This window comes from Triturus cristatus, chromosome 4_1 (assembly GCF_964204655.1).
Source record: "Triturus cristatus chromosome 4_1, aTriCri1.1, whole genome shotgun sequence".
Taxonomy (NCBI): Eukaryota; Metazoa; Chordata; class Amphibia; order Caudata; family Salamandridae; genus Triturus; species Triturus cristatus.
The window spans coordinates 202079058-202102177 of NC_140585.1; the positions used below are offsets into that span (position 1 = coordinate 202079058).

Below are 23120 nucleotides of genomic sequence, written 5' to 3' on the forward strand. Positions count from 1 at the left end.
GTGCTGCATAAATACTTAACACAGTCAATCAGTTATTCAACTTGACTGCTCTTGTGCCAAGCTTCCAGAGTGTTAAACACAGGTTAATTTAGTGACTTCTGTGATACACCCTGATTAGGATTGTGGCTTTTCTTTGAGATTGGTTAACATTCCCTCAAACTAAAACCCTTGTGTGGCCGCCATGGCTCACAGCAATGGTGGGCATGGGGGGAGGTTTCGCGGGGGAAGGGGGTGACATGCGGGCGGAAGGGAGTCCGCATAATAAAATTAAATACCTTACTGTGTCACCGGGTCCTGTGGCACTGCTCCTGCTCTCCTGGAACTCAAGGAACAGGAAGCAATGCAGTGTTATGATTGGTAAGCAACAAGGCCCCCTGGTCAATCACTATGCTGCAGTGCAGTGTTGTGATTGGTTTTGAGCATCCTGGTTGGACGCTCAACCAGGGAATGGGAACCTGGGCTTGTTCTCCATACAGGCTGTAATGCAGCCTGCATATAGAATGGGGAAGGTGCACATGACTGATTTGAGCGGCCCGAGAGGGCAGACTAAGCAGTCATTACACACTTTGGAGTGTACAAAACTCTCCTACCCTGCCCTGCTCGATGACCAGAACAGCCCCTCCCACCCGCCTGCCGGCAAAGAGGCAGAAAACATAAAATGATAATAACTGTGCATCTCAGCCTATCCTTCGCAAGACAGCTGGCCAAAGTGAAATGCACAATGTAAACTGGAGTAAGCACCACTCCCCTGCTGACGGTCAGTAGCAATTCCTTGCCCTCAAACATTGCTAGGGCTGGGACCAGTGAAAAATAAAACAGTAATTAATTTTATTACCATTTTATTTTCACTTTTGCAACACTTGCAGCATGGGGGTGACGCTCCTCCACTGTTGCCGGTAGGAAAATGAAAAGCAATACAAATCTCACAAGCAGAGGACACTTGAACTAGACAAATCCTGTAGGTGCAAGACCACTGATTCATTGTCAGGGAAACTGCTCTCCCACCCTCACAGCTCCACCATCAAGTGAGGCCCTCCTGAGCCCCTGCACTCTGTGTTGGTGTTCGAGGCCCTTCTCCACCCGCAGGCTATACCTTCGCCTCATCCCTGGTGGTCTAGTGGACCTCTCAATCTCTCTCTTGCTTCATTTTTCTGCCTGCTTTTTCTTTACCTTTCACCTCTGTTTTTTACCCTATTTACTGTCACTCTCTATCAGTTTCCATCCTCATTTCACTTTTCACCTCTGTGCACCTCTCACCCACTTTCTTTCCTGCCACTGCTGCCCCGCAGCCCCTCCCACCAAGCGCGACCAGCCCAAGCTGGTTTCAGCTCCCAGCCTTCTAGCTGTCAAGTCCTCCCCAACCCCTACTTGATGGCGGCCGCTGCAAGGACAGGCGAGCAAGACCACTGACTCATTGTCAGTGAAATTGCTCTCCCACCCTCACATCTCTAACATTAAGTGAGGCCCTCCTGAGCCCCTGAACTCTATGTTAGTGTTTGAGGCCCTCCTCCACCCGGAGGGTATACCTGAGCCTTATCCCTGGTGGTCAAGTTGACCTCTCAATCTCTCTCTTGCTTAGTTTTTCTGCCTGGTTTTCTTTTGCCTTTCACCTCAATTTTTTCACCCTCTTTACTGTCATTTTCTATCATTTTGGATCCTCCTTTCACTTTTCACCTCTGTGCGCCTCTCCTGCGCTTTCTTTCCTGCCTCCCAGCTGTCTGGCCCTCCCCGACCCCTACTTAATGGGGGCTGCTGCGGGACCGTGCAGCAGACATGCGCAGAGGGTGTGCCGCTGGCACACCAAAGGCAAGTCTGTCTCCGCCCAACTGCGACCAGAGCCAGTAACCCTGGATCTCCGAACCGCCAATGCTACAACCCTCACCGACGACCAGCTCACCTCCTCACTCGGCAACTCCACCCCAACCGTTGCGGAAGACGACGACCCCAACACGGCAGCCCGAAACTCTGCACAGATGGATTTCCGACAGCCCAACACCATAGCTCCCCACAAGAGGAACAATAACACACACACAAAGACAGCCAGATTGTTTACCACTGAACTTCAAGAGTCCAGACACACATGCCACCACCTCGAAAATGCCTGGAGGAACTCCAAATCTACAGAAGCCCACAACAACTTCAAAGTCGCCACCAACGCACAACACCAACTCATCAGAAATATGAGAAAAACAGCAATCAAAGCCAGAATCTCCATACACGAGCTCAACAGCAAAGAGCTCTTCGGCATCATCAAGGAGTTCACCCAACCCACCAGCGAGTCAAATGCCATCCCTCCCTCACATGACCTCTGTGACAAACTCAGCACTTTCTTCCAACACAAAATCAAGAACATTAACGATAACTTTGACTAAGACAGCCGACACACTGAATCCTCATTAACCACCCCCAACACCCTGAAGCCAACGATTGACAGCTGGACAGGCCTCACCACCGAAGACACACTGAAGACGTTGAAGTTAAACCACTCTGGGGCCCCCATGGACCCCTGCCCCCACCACATCTTTAACAGAGCTGCCGACACCATTGCACCCATGCTTCACCACACCATCAACCACTCCCTAGCGAACGCCTCCTTCCCCGATGACAGGAAACACGCCGAGATTAACCCCTCCTGAAAAAGCCCTCAGCGGACCCCACCAACCTCAAAAACTACAGACCTATCTCCCTGCTCTCGTTTCCAGTGAACGTCATCGATAAAGCTATCAACTAATTGGGCTACAGAAAAAAAACACAGCACAGAAACCGCCCTCTTCACTGCAACAGATGACATCCGCTCCCTCCTGGACTGAGGAGAGACAGTAGTCCTCATCCATCTCCACCTCTCAGCGGCCTTTGACACAGTCTCTCACCACACCCTAACACGTAGACTTCACGACGCAGGGATCGGGGAAAAGGCCCTCAACTGGATCCACTCTTTCCTCTCCAGGCAGAACGCAGTGGGTCAGACTCCCTCCTTTCCTCTCAGACCCTACACCAACCACCTGCGGAGTCCCCCAGGGATCCTCCCTCAGCCCCACGCTGTTCAACGTCTACATGGCTCCGCTTTCCCCCATCTTAAGAACCCATGGACTCAACATTGTTTCATACACAGACGACACCCAACCCATCCTCTCCTTATCCAACCAACCCAACGCAGCCAAACACAACTTTCAAGAAGGCATGGAAGCAGTCGCCAAATGGATAAAAAGCAGCTGCCTACAACTCAACACTTACAAAACAGAAGTACTCATCATTGGCCCACACCCTGGAACGACATCTGGTGGTCCCCCGCCCTCAGAAGCCCACCCACCCCCACAGACCACGCACGCAACCTCAGAATCATCCTGGACTCTGAACTCAAAATGGACCATCAGATCAACTCTGTTGCATCCTCCTGCTTCCACACCCTCTGCCTCCTATGCAAGACCTTCAATGGATCCCCCACGAACACAGGAAGACCATCACTCATGTCCTTGTCACCAGCAGACTTGACTTCGGCAAAGCACTCTATGCCGGAATAACCAAAAACCTCACCCGCAAGCTACAAAGCATCCAGAACGCCGCTGCAACACTGGTCATCAACCTGTCAAGACACTGCCACATCTCCCAGCACCTGCACGCACTCCACTGGCTCCCCATTGAGGCAAGAATCACCTTCAAGATTCTCACCCACGCACACAACGCCCTCCACAACACCAGACAAGCATACCTGAACAGCCTACTTGAATTCCACGCACCCCAAAGGACCATATGATCAGCCCAACTCTCCTACGCCATGGTCCCCCGCACCAGGAAGTCCAGATCGGGAGGCCGCTCCTTCCTCACTGCCAGAGCCTGGAATGCACTACCGCTCCACCTCCGACATATGACATCCCTCCCCATCTTTACGAGAAACCTCAAAACATGGCTCTTCGATAGACCTCCTCCCTTATGGACTGGAACCTGTACCTCCCCTCCTCCCCAGTGCCTTGAGACCCTTTCGGGTGAGTAGTCGTACTCAACAAACCCATGATTGATTCATTGGTGTACATATAGAAATAATGCTACTTAAATACTTAGAAATTACAGAATTAGACATTTTAAAGGTTCAAATAAGAATCTTTATCATAGATGACAAAATGCCTCTGTGCAATTTATGAGAAACTGTACCCCTGTCACTTTTGCTATCCTCCTTCGCTGCACCCTTAGCTCCACACAATCTTTCCCAGGGTAATCACAGCTGCTCAGCTAACCTTTCTGTCTAAAGTCTCTCTCAATTGCCTCCTAACCTGCCTCTTTACAATTTGCCACTTGGAATCAATTATGTTACCATTCCTCTCTGAAGTTGCTCCTCTGCTATCCTTCCTGTATGCAGTGTGTCTCTCTGGACTGCTCGCTAACGTTTTTCTCTGCTTTTCTTCTCGGTCTCTCTCTCTCCTACGCCCTTGAAGATCTTTTTCTCTGCAGTTTGATCTTTACTACCCGTCTCCTGGTAGCACTACATACCAGTGGTGGTGGAAAGGTTTTTAGAGTGGGGATGCTGCCATTGATGTTATGTTCATTTTATATCAGTCATAAGAATTGTGAAAAATCTAAGAGTTACTCAAAAATGGGGCCATATTGTGCCCTGGGGCAACATGCATGTGCTTTGTGCGTCCCCTCCTGTAATATTGATATTGCTGGAACACATGTAGTGAGAGGGCATTCCCTCATTTGGATGGGAGTGAGGCCCCATGCAAATGAGCGAATCACTTTGCCTCTGCACCTGGGCCATTTTTTGGACGCAGGTGCAGAGGCAAATAATGCCATTACAAGGTGCACTGAAAGTTTGCCATTAAAATGTGCCGCATTTTCAGTCCGCCTCATAAAATCAGCCCTCTGGGGGGAAAAAGGGGTCCCATTGGCCACCCAGACATCCCTCTAACGGTGGGTGCAGTCATTGATGGGTTGTGATCTACACTGTGAAAATATAGGGGCATATTCTCTAGAAAGTGTGCTAACCATTGCAAAAGTAACTTAGTGCAACCTCCAACATCGCAGTCTATTGCGGGAAATTTACGCCATGTTAACCAAGTATTCACAACACAGCGGTACCATGCGATAGTCACCAGATAATGTGTCAAATGGCCGTGCTAAATTCAACGCCATGCCGCAATAATGCGAAACACGAACACCAAAAAAGCTGCAATGAGGCCAATTGCGATACAAAAAGCCACAAAAACCAGCGTCAGGCCTGCAAATCCCACGTGTCTGGTGGGAAAATGCACTATAAAAGCAACAAAAACAACACACCAGAAAGAATCCAAAGTGCGTAGCAACATGGATGCACCCTGACCCAGCGCAGAGGCCACGCGAACCCCAGAAGGCCAAGGAGAAGAGGGAGAGGGAAACAGGGTGCAGTCCACAGGAAAACAAGACCAGCGTCACGGAGGTGACAGAACACTACCAGCAACTGACCCACAATCAGACTATCTTGAATGCAGACGGAGTGTTGAGGAGGCGAGTGGAGGAGGCCAAGAGGAGCAGGCCCAAAGCCACTGCCAATAGCAAGGCAGCAATGGCGACAGGAGGTAGGAGTCCTGCGCCACAGGAGGAGCTGGAGGAATTGAAGGTCAGTCATCAGTGTGGAGGTGGGAGTACGGACACAGCTCGAGAGGACCTGACACCACAACAACAGGGTGAGGATCGAACAGGGACTGGGGGGGCGGGGGGACGATGGGCACAATGGCACACATGCACAACAATGTATATCACACTGCACAACCACAATTACGACAGGGACATATCCCCCATCCCCGTGGCACACTGTAGCACACACACAGCACATCCCATGACAATGTCTCACAAAGTGCAACACTTACACTGCAGGGGACACAACTGGGTGGGAAGGGTGCTGCCACTGCATTAGTTCTGTCAACACTGCCTCGTTCAAGGTAACGCCTTCCCCGCGGCTCCGTGGTGTCATGGAGCATTATCTCTTATAAATCCTAATTAAAATTTAAAAAACCAAATGGGTATTGTATACTGTGCATGATTATTTGCATTTTCACTCACTTGTACATATCACTAGTTTCACTTTATCGATAGTTTTCTCTGTAACACAGTGAGTACTGAAAGGATCAGTTATAGTCCTGATGAAGAAGCCCCAGAGCTTCGAAGCATGTTGACTAGATTAGGAGTATCCGCACATTATACGCAGGACATCTCCGACCCACGCCTTTTAACAGGACCAGCTCCAGTGACCTATTAAATTTTCTTAGTCCACAGGGGCCAGGTTCTTTTTTTAAATTCACTTTTTCATTCACCCTTGACCCTTCCTCTCACAACTCCAACACCACACATAGTACTGAAGATCAGTGCTCCTTCATAGTCACAGGTCGTAGCACGCCTGTCCCGCAGCAGGACAGGAAGACCCCCATAATGAAGCATGAAACCAAGGGCCCTTTTGGTGTGTGAGGGGTATTTAAGCAAACACTGTGTGCTTCCAACCAATGTAGGAGACACACCTTTGACAATAGAGAGAATCTCAACCGAAAGAACCCCATCTACAGGTGGATCTTTGTGTTTTGCAAGAACAATGCGCCAACATAAATGTCTACACCATGTCAACATGCATCTCCCCTTCAAATTGCAGAGGGACAAACAACACCTCCAGCAAGTCAGACCAGACAACCCATCAGTGATGCCGGGGACGACCACTACACTTTCAACAGCGACACCCAACAACAGTCCATGGACATCCAATGCAACCCACTACCAGTGCAGACAAGCTACTTAGAGAAGAACTCAGCCCCTGCAACAGACCACACAGCATGAAGCATCCGCAAGCACGGCTGGCTCACAAATCACCGACACACAAATGGCACCCCAATGCCAGGTGTCAGAGTGCCAAAAGGAGGTAGCCCAACAGGTGCGGTTGTGGTCCGAACCCATGGAAGGCAAACTAGAACACATACGTGGGTGTCCATTACCCTTCAGGGACCACCTACACCCCACAAAGAAGACCCACTCTGCCATAGAGACACATGCAGAAGCACATTCCCAGTACAGAACTACGCCCAGGGGCACGCACATATTAGTCACACACCCATGTTGGCTTTGCATACGACGCCCCAGTCCACTTCCCTTATGAACTGAGTGGGTGACGACAAAGCTACATGTGGAGGCTCTAACCCGCTGCCTAAGGTGACATGTCTGTGTCCACTGTACACAATGTAATGTCGTATGGCCCAGGGCCCTCATGCATACAACAAGACCACAGGGACACACGCAGATATTATGTCGAACTGGCTACGGTCACGTGCTCCCGGCCCCTTTATTGGCAGGGCCACATGTATAGCCATGCCTGTGCTGGATGTGTGTGGGGTGAGTGCAAGTCAGTCCTCAGGGAGTTGTTGGTGCTGGCAACAAATACAACAGTGAACACAATGAATACAGAAATAGACAACACAAGCCTTACAGGGAGAACTGCAGAGCATCATGGAGGTTGCCGGAGCAAGTCCAGAGGTCACACAATGAGCAAACAGAAGTGTCCGTGAGTTGCAGTGTGCTGAGTCTGGGCCTCCGGAGCTAAGTGCGCTCATGTGAAGAAAATGTCTAGGATTGTGTCCCTTCGGGACATTTCTGATGCAGCTGCAGTGGGGCGGTCGCACCTGCATCATCTTCCACATAGTCATACCAGGTCTACCACACTGCGTGAGGTGACATTGCTGCGTGAGCTCTCCACAGCCCATAACCAAAACAGTAATGGCCAATGATTTGTGGTGCAATGAGTTAGTGGCACCCGGAGTGCTGAGCAGGGGATCAGGCAGAAGTTGGCATCTACAACATGTGCGAGCAACTCCATCAGTCTGCCAGTACGAATGTTTCGACACTGGCAGTTGGCAATTGGCAGTTGGAGTTGGTCCTGGCGGTGCTGGCGTGTGCCGCCTGCGGTAATGCGACATCCGGGCCGGTCAGGGCTCGATTTTATATGTGAGCCCTGGTGGGCTGCAGTTGAGGCCGGAGGCAGCGGACAGTGCAGGGCCCCAGACACATGGCGTTGATGACCCCAAGGCCATCGCCTCAGGGGCCATCCAATATCTCAGAAGAAGGGGTCCCGGACCTGACCAGCACAGAGTTAGTGGCCCTGGATGCACTCCGGCCAGCACATGCACCCCGCCACGGGACGGTGACTTGCGGTGCAGTCAGATGGGCCACGCAAGCTGAGCAGGTCCTCATCAATGTCCAAGGCGTATGCGGCGGAGGGTTGCGGGAGACAGTGGAAGGTGTCCTCCTGGGCATGATGCAGAGGGTGAAAGCTGTCCAGAAGCAGCAAATGGAGGAGAAGAATGCCACGGCATTGTTTCACCACAAAGTCAGTATCACTGAGATTATGGCGACGACAACCCAAGTCCATGGAGTCAGTCGCCACCAAAGTCCAACCAGAAAGTGTGCATCGGGGCTGAAAGGGGATGCAGTCTGCGTTGAGGCCTGTACAATGACATCAAGTCAGCTATAAATAAATCAAGACTGAATTCAAATTGTGTGTGACCTACTCGACCACAATGTAGGTCCTGAGGCAGCAGTCAGCATGGGCCCACAGCCACTTGTCGTTGTCTTGCGATGCACAGAGTTATTTGTTGGTAGAGTTTGATCACCTCCGTAACGATGATCCTTTTTTTCCTCCTAACTGAACCGCGTCTTCCTCTTTCACCTCTCCTTGCGTGCAATGATTCTTACTCTGCCTTTGAATAATCGATGTTCAGTTCCAATTCTGTGACCTACTCGAGTGCAGCGTAGGCCAGGAGCAGTAGTCCGCGTGGGCCCACAGACATGTGTCGTTTGGCTACTTTGCACATGGTTGCTGCCACCTGATCGAAGGAGTACAGTGAATTACAGGCTACCATGAATATATGGCCTCGGACATCATGAAATCAAGGCTCAGTTCCAAATGTGCGAACTACTTATCCGTAGTGTAGGCCGAAGGCAGTAAACAGCAGGGAACAACAGACATGTGTCGTAAGAATGCCATGAACAGAGTTGATGGCACCACATCGAAGGAAGTACACTGATATAAAATCTGCAATAAACATATGTACTCTGCCATAGTGTAATCAAGACTCAGTTCCAAATGTGTGACCTACTTGACCGTAGTGTAGGCGGGAGGCAGCAGTAGAGTACATCAAAGAGAAAGGACTAAAGCAGGCCTGTGTCGTGGAGGCCGTGATGGTCTGAGGAGGCTGCCAAGGTCGCGGGCCTCGGGCCTCGGGCTTGGAGCTTGCGCCGGCACGTGGTGCCCCCTCCTTGACACATGCCGGCGTCGGCAGGTGATCAGTGTGGCCTGGCTGCTCAGGGGCGGGCCTGACGAGTTTGGGGTCCAGTGGGCCGGGTTACGGCAGGCGCACGGGATCGCAGGCAACTCCACTCACGAGGATGGCGTCAGCCTCGTTGCAGGGTGGGAGGCGTCGCCCTGGCAGAGACATTGGGCATTCCGTAAGAGGACGACGCCCAGGGCTATGTGCTTTTTATTCACACCCCTACGCTGGCCTGGCCTACACTGGGCCATCCCACTCCGCTCACGCTTACAGGGGGAACGTAACAGGCAACATTTCCGTGAACACCTCCACTGGCTGGGGTGACATGGTTGTGTCCACTGCACACCATACACCAGCGGTCTATGCCGCCATGGATATGGGTGTGTTCTGCATACTGCGGTCTGTCCAGCACATCTCTGCCACTCTTGGCATTTTGTGCTTTCAAAGTCATGGTTCTCCTGCCTCCTTCACATATGCCTGGTTCCCACTTTTACCCACATTCTGCTATTGTGTGGCTGAGGTGCCATGCCGTTGATGGCTCATGTTCACGGCTTGCCCTGGTTACCATTGTAAGTTGTTCTGTCGTGTCTGGTGGGTGGGCATGTTGTTTTGCATGTTGTTTGTGATTTTGTGATGTGTACTTTACCAGAGAGTACGTTGCATGGTTGTGGAGTTGAGGTGTTTTGGGGTGTTCATGAACTTGCCCAGGGGCGGTGCATTTCTCTTGGTGCCATCCTGGGAACGCTGGTTAATGATGGACTGTCAGAGGATGAAGGAATCATGTACACTGGCTGGGTATTTGGAGACGACATTGGTGGAGATTCCACGGTGTTCGGATGTTGCCTTCACATTGATGTGAGACGTGTGCTTACTGTTGTGGTGATTGTGTGCTGTGTCACCAGGGGGCACAGGTATGACATGTGTGCAGTGGATTGCCCCCCACACGTGCGTGCATCCAGCTATGGCCTTGCTTGGTCTCCAGCGGATTCTGTGCATTGTGGTGGACGTATAAGTACTGGGGTACCAGGCTGATGATGGCATCCAGGACTGGTGTGAGGGACTTGGATGTGGCTGGCTGTGAGCCTCCTCCGACTCTGGTGGGTGTTGTTTGGGGGCTACCAGAGGCCAACAGTTGCAGCACAGCCAGCATCTTTGTGTGGGTGGGATGTTGGTTGTCCGCTGTGTTGGTGCAATCGGCCTGTTGGGCGATGATGGTCAGGATGCGTCGGATGGTTGTCCTTTTGAGCCTGCAGTAGGCAATTACATTTTCAGGTGTTGGGTCTGTGAGGCTGGTGCGTTTCCTGGGGCTCCGCTGTCTTTCTCTGCACTGCCTCTGTGGTGGTCCGGTGGGGGTTCCGGGTGGGGGTTGAGGTCCTGGGGGTGGTGGCAGTGGTTGTTGTGGCCCTCTTGGGTGTCCAGGCCGCATGATCAGTGGCTCCATTGCATGTGTTGCCCTTCAGGTGTAGCTCTGGGCTGGGCTCCCTTTTGTGGTGCAGGCTATCGTCCGACTTTGCACCATGTCAGAGCAGGTGTTTGTTTTCTGGTGCTAACGCGCCTTATCGCCTGTTTTGTGTTCCTATCGCCTGTTTTGTGTCCTTATCGCCGATCTGGCTAGTTGTTGAGAATGTTGAGGAGTGGTGTTGTCGCGGCTTTTCAAACGGGATCTCCTACTCTGCATCTCATTAGCGATAGTTGCGGGGGTCATCTGTGGTTATGTTTTTTGTGGCTGCTATCGCGGGTAAACTGGTGCTGTGGGCTGTTAACACCAGATTGTGAATAGGGTGATACATTTATTGCGCATTTGGCTGCGATAAAGTGCCATTAAGTCAATGATAGCTCCTTGAGAATATGCCCCTTAGCGTGGCATTAAAGCAGCCTCTCTGTATTTCACTTGAATGAGCTACCCTCAGAACAGTGCAAGTTTGTGGCTGCCCGGGGGGTAGTGCATTCTTTCTAATATGGTGCCTATGTTGCATCCTGCACACCTTTAGTGAGGTGTGCCAGGGCACAAATAGGGAAAGTGTGCTGTATACATAATACGGCCCTGGTGTGGAAATGCATTGTCGTTTATAGATAGCACATTTTTATGAGTTAAAAAAATATGCTTTATTTCTGCTTTTCTATTTGGTGGTATCTTTTGAAATAAATTTGTAATTGATAAGAGGTATTTAAATGTTGTTGCATATTATTAAATAAGGAGATTTCTTACAGCCTTTGCTTTCACTTCTTGGATCCCAACAAGAAAGTCAGCCAGGCCACTTTCAGAAAATCCTCCCACGTTGCAGCCAGAGAAATGAAAAAAAAAACAGTTTCTGACTAATCATTGACTTATCAGAAGTCATAGCCTGACATTTGACCTTTGTCACTAAATTCACAGTGCCTATGACAAGATAAAGACAAAATGTAAAAGTATATGTATTGCTCATGCCCCTTTTGAACTCCAGCATGGTTACTTTTGGGGGTGTTACAGCCCCCCAGACACCTACTTCCAATGCCTAAACTTCAGACTGCACTCCACCGTTCTCTCCCAAGCATCTTCATTTATAGAGTCTCTCTTCCTCTTCGTTATAACTATCAATAGTACAGCAGGTGCATTGGTACCAGGGCTCAGGGTGTAGGAGGGCCCCTGGACTCAAAGTATACCTGTTTTCTACTAACAAACCAGGAGATGAGAGACTACTTTCCCTGCTTGCATTAGGGCACATGTTGCAATTGCTTTGCCATAGCCCTCTTGTCTCCCTTTTGGTAGACTTCTTTTTTGGCTCTCAATGTAAGTGGCCCATTCTGTTCCAGCCCACTTGCAAACTACTGTTTGCACAGGAATGTGTTTTGAGGTATTTACCATATGCCTCGCTATTTTCTCCAGGAACATTTCAGCAGTTGAAATCTGTCAAGTTCTACGGGGGTAAAGCGTCGCCCCCACTAAATTAAATGCTCCCAGGAAATGCCCCAGGGATGGAAACAAATGGTATAAAGTTAGTTTACTACCATTTTATTTTTCACTAACCCACATCTCGGGCTGAGTGTCAGGACGGGGCAGGAGTGGCAGCAGCAAGGAGGATTGGTGAACTGGCCATTTAAGTTTAAAGTGCACATGCCACTTTGGTTGGCTGTCTTGTGACGGGCAGCTAGGCATGTGCACTTTAAACCTTGCTAACCCAGCTGTTTCATTCAGCAGGGTTGAGGACAAGCACAGCTCTCCAGTGCCCTTGGGGGCACTGACAGAGCCCCCTCCACCAAATCCTGGCACTTCTTTCATGCTAGTTAACAGCATGAGAACAGCTCCAAGATTGATTAGGGGAGTTGTCTGGTGCCCCTGCTGGCGGGGTGAAGAACACCTAGACTGTAGCAAAGAGGATATGCAGCAAGGTTAGTGACTATTTTATTTACTTTGTTTGAATTTCTATGTGCTAATGTGCTCTAAATCGCATATATGTTGATATTTGCAAGAACTCTGAATTAAAATGTTTAATGTCCCAACCCTTTATCTTTCCTACCTGGAGCTCTTCTAGGAAAACATGAATATGCAAGCTTTTCACTTCTCACTATTGTGTCATTCCAGAATTAAAACAAAATATATGCAAAGTCCCCTCAGGCAGAATACAATTTGGAAATGTGATTGAGATTTATTACACTATTGGATGAATAAAATAGCTACATGGGTAATCATTACCTATAGAACAATGCAACTAGTAACACTTCATTTTACGAAAAATATAAATCACAAACCTTCTATGATCGAGAAGAGCAGCAGAATTCCGAATATATTCATGGTTTCTGAAAACAAATAAAATTAGGCGTTTTTAGTGATTTCCTTCTGACTTGCTCAGGAAGGTTCATAAAGTGGGTAAATGTATTTTAGTCAGCCTTCACCACATATTGACAAAGGAAAAACATGCAAAGCAGGCTTAGGCTGCTATATTTTCTTTTGAACCAACCATATTTCTAGAGCAAAATCTAAACAACCCAAAGGAAGCTAAATGGAGGCGTATTGAGAAGTAGCCAAGTGCCTGAAAGGATGGGTTTGTTTATCTTTTCAAGAGACTAGAGCTTACTGAATCAGGAACCGGCAAGGAACTCAAACTCCTTATGTAGTTTAGAGGTTGACGCGGACAGGGATTGAGAGATGGCTAGGAGGTAAAACACTTTTCTAGGAGGGAGATATTCTTTTGCTCCAAAGGGAAAGGTATGGAATGACTAGTGCTTGTGAAGCTGAATTGACTACAGTACATGTGAGAATGTCTGCTGGCTGTCCAAGAAGATGATTGTCATGGGATAGCTTCATGGAAACAGTTGTGGTTTTTAGATGGACATAGAATTCTGCCTGTGGGTTGAAAGTCAGTAATGGTATCATTGATTGAACAAAGCGATTGTAAGCTAGATAGCCCCTTCAACTAGAGAACCAGGACGTCAGCTCAACCATTGGGTTTCACTTGTACAACTTGCACCACTTGTAAATTGGGCATAAATAAAAACACCTTGTTCAAATATACCACCAAATCAAGATCACAAAATAAGACATTTTATAAATTGTCAGACCTAGTATGTAATTTATGTGATTATCTGTGGTTGTGACCAAGTTCAATTTTAAGTTTATTGTTGAAGTTAGTTAAGAACATAAACATTTCACTGATTAAAACTATAAATCAATATAATAACTTAAAAATGTGTATCCCAAACATTCCAGAGACCATGCAGCTTGTTTCTTGCTAATGTACGTTTGTAGGGCAAGTTAATGAATTCAAACTGGTCCAATATTTGTTCAAAATAGGCACACATTAAACTGAAAATATCCCGGGAAGATGAAAACTACCACTGAACTTTGATCTTTACATACGTCCTGCCACAGAATTTCTTTAAATGATTTCATAGTTAAAAACTGGTGGGGTATATAGGCCTTTCTCAAAGATAAAACATTTACAGATACCACTGTCTACAATGGGTTAAGTGAATCAACGAGGTTCCTTCTTGGGCAATCACAGCATGGCAGCCGATCAACATGATCATAGCTTTTAGTAGGACAGGAGGTCCTGGGCCAAGTTCAAGAAACTGGAGTAGTGTTTGTGCATGAGCTTGGCCATGTGGACTTTTTCTGTAGTAGATGCAACCCAGGTCATGTTTTTCAACATTTGAGTGGCCCCTGGCAAGTCATTAATTTTATGCAAATAGGCTAGAACACTGAGGTCATCTGTTCACCATGAATATAACCCGGACCCATTTTATGGAGATCAAGCAACCCAGGGATTCTTGGTAATGGCCACTGCCAAGAATGTCATGGATTCACAGTTTAACTGCAGGTTGCTGAGGTTAAGGCACACTTTAATAGAATCCCTGCACATACTGATGCCTCTACCATTGATGCTTCTCTTTAGTAGTTGCACTTGCTGCTTATGCCGCTGAGTTCTTGTGGACAATGTGTATAATATATCATAATAGTTAGCTCAATGGCAGCACTTATGGGTAAAGAGATGTCGAAGAGAGAAGTAAAACTCTACACAACAAGACAGTCAAAAATATTTGCTATTTATGTAAATACGTAATCAAGTTAATCAAGAAAAGTGTGTGGTGTCCCAAGTAAACATAGAACCTACGTATCGAAAGGTGACTGTTTGTGACATAAAATAGGTTTCAAATTATACAAATATGACCATAGCATAAATATTCATTATTTAATAGAAGCCTTTTTTGGGGGGGAAAGTTTTATATAGATCAGAGCGCTTTACATAGCACCAGTTTCGTTACACAAGGACACATTAATTTTTTCTTAGGCACGGGGAGATTAAGTGATTTGCCCAGAATCACAGGATGTTGAGCATCGTAGTCGAGACTGGAACCCGGTTCCCCAGCTTTGAAGTCGACTGCTCTAGCTGCAAGGCTTCATCCTCTCCCCAAGTACAACAGTAGTGGCTAGCCTTCTAGTACAATAGTAGGGGCTATAGAATGATTTGTTTTAGATGCGTGTTAATGGCATTTGACCCCACCAACAAAAGGGGGTTTCTTCAGGACCTAAACTTAACTAAAAAAGAGTTTAACTATATGAATACAGAAACACCCCGTACGCCAGTTCTTTTTTCTCTGTTGAAAATCAACAAAGTGTTACTAATCCCCTAGTTCGCCCTTTCTATCTGGTGGTGGCTCAGTTTTAGATCCCATTGGTAGATATATTGATTATTTCATTAGGAATATGACCCATACAAGAGTCCTTTGTTTGGGATAGTATGTTTATGATAAACCTCATTGACAACATGTCCTTCAATATAGAGAGACTGACTGGCTGGCTACAGTAGACATATCATTATTGTATACAAACATACCCCAGGAAGAAAGCATTTTGCTAATACCTGTTGAATACATGTGTACAGCCTGTTCAAGTTCCTACTAGTTTCATTATTTCTCTACTGAGAATTGATTTACAACACAACCACTTTATATTTGAGGGTGAATTGTACCAACAATGCTCTGGAACTTCAATGGGAATAGTTGTTGCTCCCAATTTGGGAAACATATATATGGATTATATTGAACAAACACATGCTCTTTCAATGCATAATATATAACATTTTATGTTGTAAACATTATATTGAGGATATTTTCCATATCTGGTTTGGCCCCGAATGTAACTTTCACAATTTTGTAATATATCTAAATGGTGTTCAAAAACATCTAACCTTTACGTCCACCATACACAATTCAGAAATCGCCTTCCTTGATTTAGCCATCAAACAACAGGAAGGAGTACTGTGCACTAGCCTCCACAGGAACCCACAGAATCACTCTCTTGTCTTACACCAGCAACCATCCCAGAGCCTTGAGGGATAGATTACCATTCGGCCAATATCTACTTCTCTGTAGAAATTGTTCCCACAAAGAGGGCTACATGAGAGAAGCTCAAACTCTAAGAGCCAAATTGTTTGCTAGGGGTTATCCCAATAAAATAGTGAAGAACTCCCTAAAACGTGCATGGTTTTATCCTAGAGAGGAATTACTCATTACCAAAAACAAAGCCCATCTCGAGAAATTGATTTGTGAGACCACCTTTGGCACTCATACAAAAAAGATCGGCAATTTGATTAAAAAAACTGGTATCTTATTTGAAACATTGATCCCACAATAGAATAACCAATGTTTGAGTTCAAACATGGGAAAAATATCAAAGACCATCGGGTGCACTCGTCCACACAATGCGGCACTAGTCATAAACCTAGAACACTAAAATCAGCTTGGGGCCTTCCAGAAGTGAAAGGTCACTTCCGATGTGGTAACTGTATTGCCAGCACCTTTTCCTTTGACACAAAGGTTTTTGAAGACGGTAACATCCGGCAAGACTTGATTCTTTTCGCAAACTGCAATACACGTAATGTAGTCTACTGCATATGGAGTCCATGCCAGTTGCCTTATATTGGGCAAACATTACATCCAATCAAGACACACATCTTCCGTCATCGTAGCAGAATAAGATGCACTGTACTGAACGCACCTTTGGTAATTCACTTCATTGAAAAGAACCATACCACAAATGATCTTAAATGGCAAGTTATCAGCATGGCAACCATTCCTGAAAGAACAAGAGACCTATCACATTTTCTACAAAGATTGGAATGCCGATGGATTGAATGGGCCAACTATTTCACTCATGGACTGAATACAGCTGAAGAACAGCGTAGTTTTGTCGCCATTCTATTGAACTGATTTGACGATATGTCCTTGAACTGTACCTCCATGAATGAGTACAATGAGATATCACCTCCCAGAGTTGTCAAAACACAATGATACATTTTTCAAAACTGTCTTGATTATAACTCCAAAATTGTAATTGTGATATTCTCCTTCTATGCATGTATGTATAGATATTTTTAAACAGATATGGTCTCATTCTGGACTCTCCAAATATCTTTGTCCGTTGCCACTCTTCTAAATTTTTATTTTTTTATTTTTACTTTAATTCCATAAAAGAACATATTGCCTGCATGGGCTTTGCCAATTTCATCCTTGCAAAATAATTCATGGAGATAGAAAACATCCCTGCATGGGGCACTAATTAGTGTGTGCTTCCCCAAGTGAACCCAGAGTGGCACAATACTTGTACGCTCTTCTCTTGTCTCTAGGAATGCCAACCACGCCGTATGACACAAGGCCCTGCAGGTGAGGCTGACCTTGGCAGTCCTCCAGAAATGGATTTCATTACTCTGTGACATCGAAGAAATAGTGAGGTTGACTATGGCGGCCTGACTCAAAATTATTTATGAGATGAATCTTCTCTAGCTCTCCTATTTTGGGTAAGTCCCTTGGGAACTTGTCATTCTTGCTTGATAACACTGACATCCCTTGAGAGAGGCAGCATTGAGCACTGCGGCCCCTTTTCATTCTCTCTCCCCTTTCTTCTTATAGATAATAATCTACAACACGGATTGTCATGTAATCTATGTATGTACGGATGTATACCACTATCCAATACGTCGCAAGGACTGTTTGTCCCCTTCCCCTCACAGGGGTGAGTTACAGATCAATACAGTCTATGCCAATTGGTCCTCTTCGCATCACATTAAGGCTCACATGTAGTTTTTTATTTCTCTCTCCCGACTAGTGCCCGGCTGGGCCCCATGTGAGTACCTTTACTAAGAATGCACTTCCTTTTGGTGTGTTCCTCACAACTTTGACAAATCATTCATATTCATTTAGGTACAACCGTTAGTCATTAGACTAGCTTTTGCGTTTTTCTCCATTCTGGCCCACTTAGTTAACCTTTGATCATTTTTCTCAAGTGTTCCTTATTGTTAGGTCCTGAAGAGACCCCCTATTGTGGTTGGGGTTCTATAATGTTGATGTGCTTTGTTTAAGCAGTAATGATTTATTACCTGGTTACATTTCAAAGAATCTATAAAGTCTCTTGATATTTAGTCCAACTACTGATTATCAAGCACAATTGGTGTTTGAGAACTTTGATTTATCTTTTTATTTTGTTGGTACTATGAGAGCTATGGACATAATATAGGTGATTTTGGATTTGAGAATTAACTCTAATTGAACGTTTGAAAGTATTTTACTGTTTCTTCTTCTAAGATGGACACTGGCATGATTTGGTTTTACATGCATGTCTAATATAGTTACAACTTGTGGGACTGGTTATTAGATTGTGGTTCGAATTTTGAGCTGACTTTAGTATACCAGTAACAAACCTTTTTCCTAATAATGGCTCCCTTTGTATTTTATATGTTTTGAAAGAACACGTTTCAGTTTTTTTACCAGGATGGCTAATGTTATACTGTTGATATTGAACAGGTGTCCAATATGTGTTGGCTTATTGAAAGTGCTTCCAGGTTGGCTTCTATAAGTTTGGGAGAATAATATCATGGCACTATTTTCACACTCAACCATGATTCTGTAACTTGGCTCTGAATAAATGTTTTAGGTATGACAATACTAATACAGTTGATAAAACTAATGTTGGGGCAGTAATTGTCAGCAAACATATACCATTGTAAAAAGTAAGTGGACAATTGAGATTTTTGTATTGTTGGAGTGGAATGTACCTTTGTTCAATAGCACTATTATTTGGACTTTTGATTATTCATTTGTTTGTATAATTGGGTTGTGATATGCTTCATGGTTTGACCACTATCTGATGAGCCTACCTGACTTGTTTAAGATGACCAAAGGGTTTTCATTTGGGTAATAGACAAAAAAAATTGATTTATTAGGAACTGGCTGTGCTGTTTCCCAACATGATGTTAATTCTTATGTACTTCAACATACATTTCTCTGAAAAGTTTGGGGTAGTTTGATCACCAACATTTAGAATTTAATTTCTGACGGTGCAGTGGTATGATTATAGGTAAAATAGCGCTCCAAGGATAAGTAGCACTTTCACACACATTTTGGATTTCTGACAAATTTATATGGACGGTGCTAAAAGGAGAGAAGAACCACCAGCCTCCTCAAACACGTGGTCGAAACCAACATAAACATAAAACACAATCCTCAGCACACATCTTTACAGTAATACGCAATTATCCAATCTGATTTAGTCAAGCATAAATGATACAAAGAATTTTTGAGCTTGGTTTCTTTTCTTTATTCTTTCTGTTCTTGCATCAGCCAACAAGTGTTTTGTCGCACAAAAGGGAAACTCTCCCGTGAATTTCACAAGGCTGTATATACAAAACAAACACAAGCCCTTGTAAAGCTACACAATAAAGGTGTATTTATTACACCCATCAAACCTCACCCGTGTCCGTAGTGGTATTTATAAGAATGTTTACGGCATGCACAGGGATCTTGGCACACTAGGACGAGCAAATTGCAAGTCATAAAATGTTATAAGTTGGTGAGTGTGGGCAAACATATATTTTGCCCCGTATATTATGCGGTGATGGAGAAAACCAATATATGACCAAATTATCGGAATTCATCTGCGTGCACCCATTGTGTGTGCACTGATCAATAAGTGTCAAGAAACAACATGATCACCTCCTGTGTCACACACACTTGAGGATCTAGTTCCAATTTCTAGGTGAAGGTGAGACGAGCCAAAAGCGGTGAGCTAAGTGTGGTGACTTTAAAAATAAATCCCACATCACTCCTCCAAAGTTAAAAATCAGAAATACCTTTCAAGAGTCCAAAATATTCCCTGAAAGAACCAAACCCTATTTTAGTATGCACTATTTAGAGTTGAACAGTTCACTAGGAATCTAATACGTCCATATATTAAGTCTACTTACTTTATCAGTGGAGATAATTCCATCCCACAGGGAATATAAAATCTATGTTCTGATATCCACGTTGCATATACATTGAATCTTCGCCATGAGCCAAAGTTAGAGCACTAAAGAAACATAGGAATGCCTTAAAAACTCATACTTGATCACGTGTCAGCTGAATATTAGTAATCTTTCTGTATCATAGCGCTATGTAAAACCTGTATCTAATAACACACAGCATATCTCAACAGTGATCACCACGCTATTCAGAACTATCTACGTTCATGCCGGGTATTGTTCCAAACGCCTCACTCCAAAGCTTAAAATATGACCCAGGTGCTCCAGATTCTCCTAAGTCTGCTGAGTAACACATCCAAACCATGCTGAGTAACACATCCAAACCATGCTGAGTAACACATTCAAACCATGCTGAGTAACACATCCAAACCATGCTGAGTAACACATCCAAACCATTCTGAGTAACACATCCAAACCATGCTGAGTAACACATGCAAACCATGCTGAGTAACACATCCAAACCATGCTGAGTAACACATCCAAACCATGCTGAGTAACACATCCAAACCATGCTGAGTAACACATTCAAACCATGCTGAGTAACACATTCAAACCATGCTGAGTAACACATCCAAACCATGCTGAGTAACACATCCAAACCATGCTGAGTAACACATTCAAACCATGCTGAGTAACACATTCAAACCATGCTGAGTAACACATCCAAACCATGCTGAGTAACACATTCAAACCATGCTGAGTAACACATTCAAACCATGCTGAGTAACACATCCAAACCATGCTGAGTAACACATCCAAACCATGCTGAGTAACACATCCAAACCAGGCTTAGTAACACATCCAAACCATGCTGAGTAACACATTCAAACCATGCTGAGTAACACATTCAAACCATGAATTCTGAAATGTATCAAGACAGGTAAACCTAAGATTGCATCAGAAATATATGCCTTCCCGATAGAAGTGCAGGGAGGAGAAATATGTTCATTTCTCCTTATTGTTTTCTCTGTCTACGTGTGCTGCATTGTACAGCACACTTAGAAAGAGGTAAACACCTCTAAAGGGTGTTTTTGTGCAGGAGGCATCCCTTCATGCACCTAAATGACCCTGCCTGCAATGCAGGCACCCTTGCACAAGGAGTAGGTGCCAGCATAGGCGCTAGCCAGCTCATAGTGCGTCAGCACAGGGAGAGAGCAGGTGTGCCCCATCTGTTGGTAGATATAGTACATTCCAGCCCTCTCCACTTCACACAGCACAGCAAGTTGTCTTGCTACATTGTTTTATGTCAAATATTGATAAATCTGCCCCGAAAAGTCCAGCATTTAGGTTCCAGCACTGTAATCAAAATACTGATGAGACATACACCTATGTACATTATATGTGTGCTAAATTACAACATCCGTCACCCCACAACTTTGTACATTTAAAGAAAAATAAAAAGTATTTTAAGGCAGCATTTTGGGGCAATGGAAAAACATCCCATACCTTTAAGCTTCCTCCAACTCTAGTCTCCCCAGCATGAGAAAGACCCTTACCCTGAGCTCCTCTGCAATGCATCCCCTTCCTGCACACAAACAAACCTCACTGCCACACACTGTCCCATTTCCCCATACAGCACCCTTGTAGCAGAATGAAGGGGTAAGCAACAGTTGAATTCCCTGCTCAATGAGCAAATGTCTTACCTGGCAAAGCTGGGTCAGCAAGCTTCACTGTTAAGAACTCACTGTATGTCAAAAACAGAAGTTGCATTTCAGTGAAATTATACTCTCCTTATGTTAGCAGGCTTATGCAAATAATTGAATGCACGTTCTGGTCCCCCAAATATTTCCTGTATCTAGGCTTACTAGACTGGTCTCCCTCCTCGATTGCATGCAAATATCTAGGGGCATTTCCTCCTTGACGAGTTTTCTCCTATCTGTCTAGGGTATCTGAGGAATTTTCCCATCTTGCCATTGCCATTACACAACTGACACAAATATGGCCTTCCTCCTGAATAACAAGAATCGTTTTTATTTTTTTTCACAGGACTTATGGTGTCATTTTGCAGTGACCCTTCTCACCACTTCTTAGGAATCGCAGCTTGATCACTTGTACTTAGTTCTGTCTACCATGTACATTAAGGGGCAGATTTATGACGACTGGCGCATCCCTGCATATCAGCAGGGATGCGCCAGTTATTATGCGCCACAGCTGCGCCACCGTGGATGCGCCGCATTTATAATGTGGCGCACCATGGGGCAAAAACGGCACAGATGCGTGACGCATCTGTGCCGAAAAGTGGCGCATTGCTGGAGTTGCGTCGCAAGTGCGACGCAGCTCCAGCAATGATCTGGGGGGCCCTATCTTTACAATGCTGCGTCAATCCTTACGCCTGCTTCAAGCAGGCGCAGGGTTTTGACGCAGCATGGGCATAAAAGTGACTGAGTGAAATCTTGTAGATTTCACTCAGCCACTTTTAGGAGGCGTTCCTGCGACGGAACGCCCCCACCTGCCCTGGAACGCCTACATGTGGCGCAGGGCATTACAACGTGACGCATCTCCCAGATGCGTCACGTTGTAAATACCCCGCACCATGGCGCAGGATTTGCGCCGCTGCTGCGTCACAAAAGTGACGCAACGGCGGCGCAAAAGTGGCGCAAGTGCAACATAAATCTGCCCCTAAGTACTTTTAAAACACATTTTTTCACAAATAGTATCATCAATCACCTTCTTAGTTCTTTTACACTGCATTTAATATATAGAGCCGATGATATTAATATATAGATCAGGTCATTTGTAATGAAGAAGCTGCATGAAAATGGTGAATCTGGAGATGTGGTCAAAGGCCTTCATCCTGTGCCTTCAGCAGCATCAGTGCCTTGGTAATGGACACCGCTCATTGTTATTATACTGACCTTGTGGTAGGGGCATGTATAGACCATAAAGTAAAGTGAGTATCCCACGCCCTGTTGATTTCCTATCAGCAGGGGTAAGACATTGTGATCTTGACAACTTGTATTCAGGTGTTCATTAGAACAACTGCTCTTGTGGCCAATGCTCAGACCCAAAAATGACATCAATGCCTTAATTGTATGTCTGTCCACTGCAGCACTACTTTTCTGGAGCATAC

The 23120-nt window shown here is 45.6% G+C and overlaps 1 protein-coding gene across 2 annotated transcripts in view; it reads right to left on the reverse strand.

Moving 5' to 3' along the window:
• Positions 1–21766, reverse strand: part of LOC146854036 (C-type lectin lectoxin-Enh4-like) — a 114196-nt gene extending 92430 nt beyond the window's left edge. The window contains exons 1-3 of one of the 2 annotated variants that reach the window (XM_085651891.1): positions 21694–21741; positions 19994–20097; positions 13005–13052 (exon numbers count right to left, since the gene is read on the reverse strand). In XM_085651891.1, the coding sequence (XP_085508017.1) occupies positions 13005–13047 (43 nt within the window). In that variant the 5' untranslated portion in view covers positions 13048–13052; positions 19994–20097; positions 21694–21741. Of the gene's footprint in view, positions 1–13004; positions 13053–19993; positions 20098–21693 lie in introns of both variants that reach the window. The other variant, XM_085651890.1, reaches the window with a different exon arrangement.
• Positions 21767–23120: the final 1354 nt, after the last annotated feature.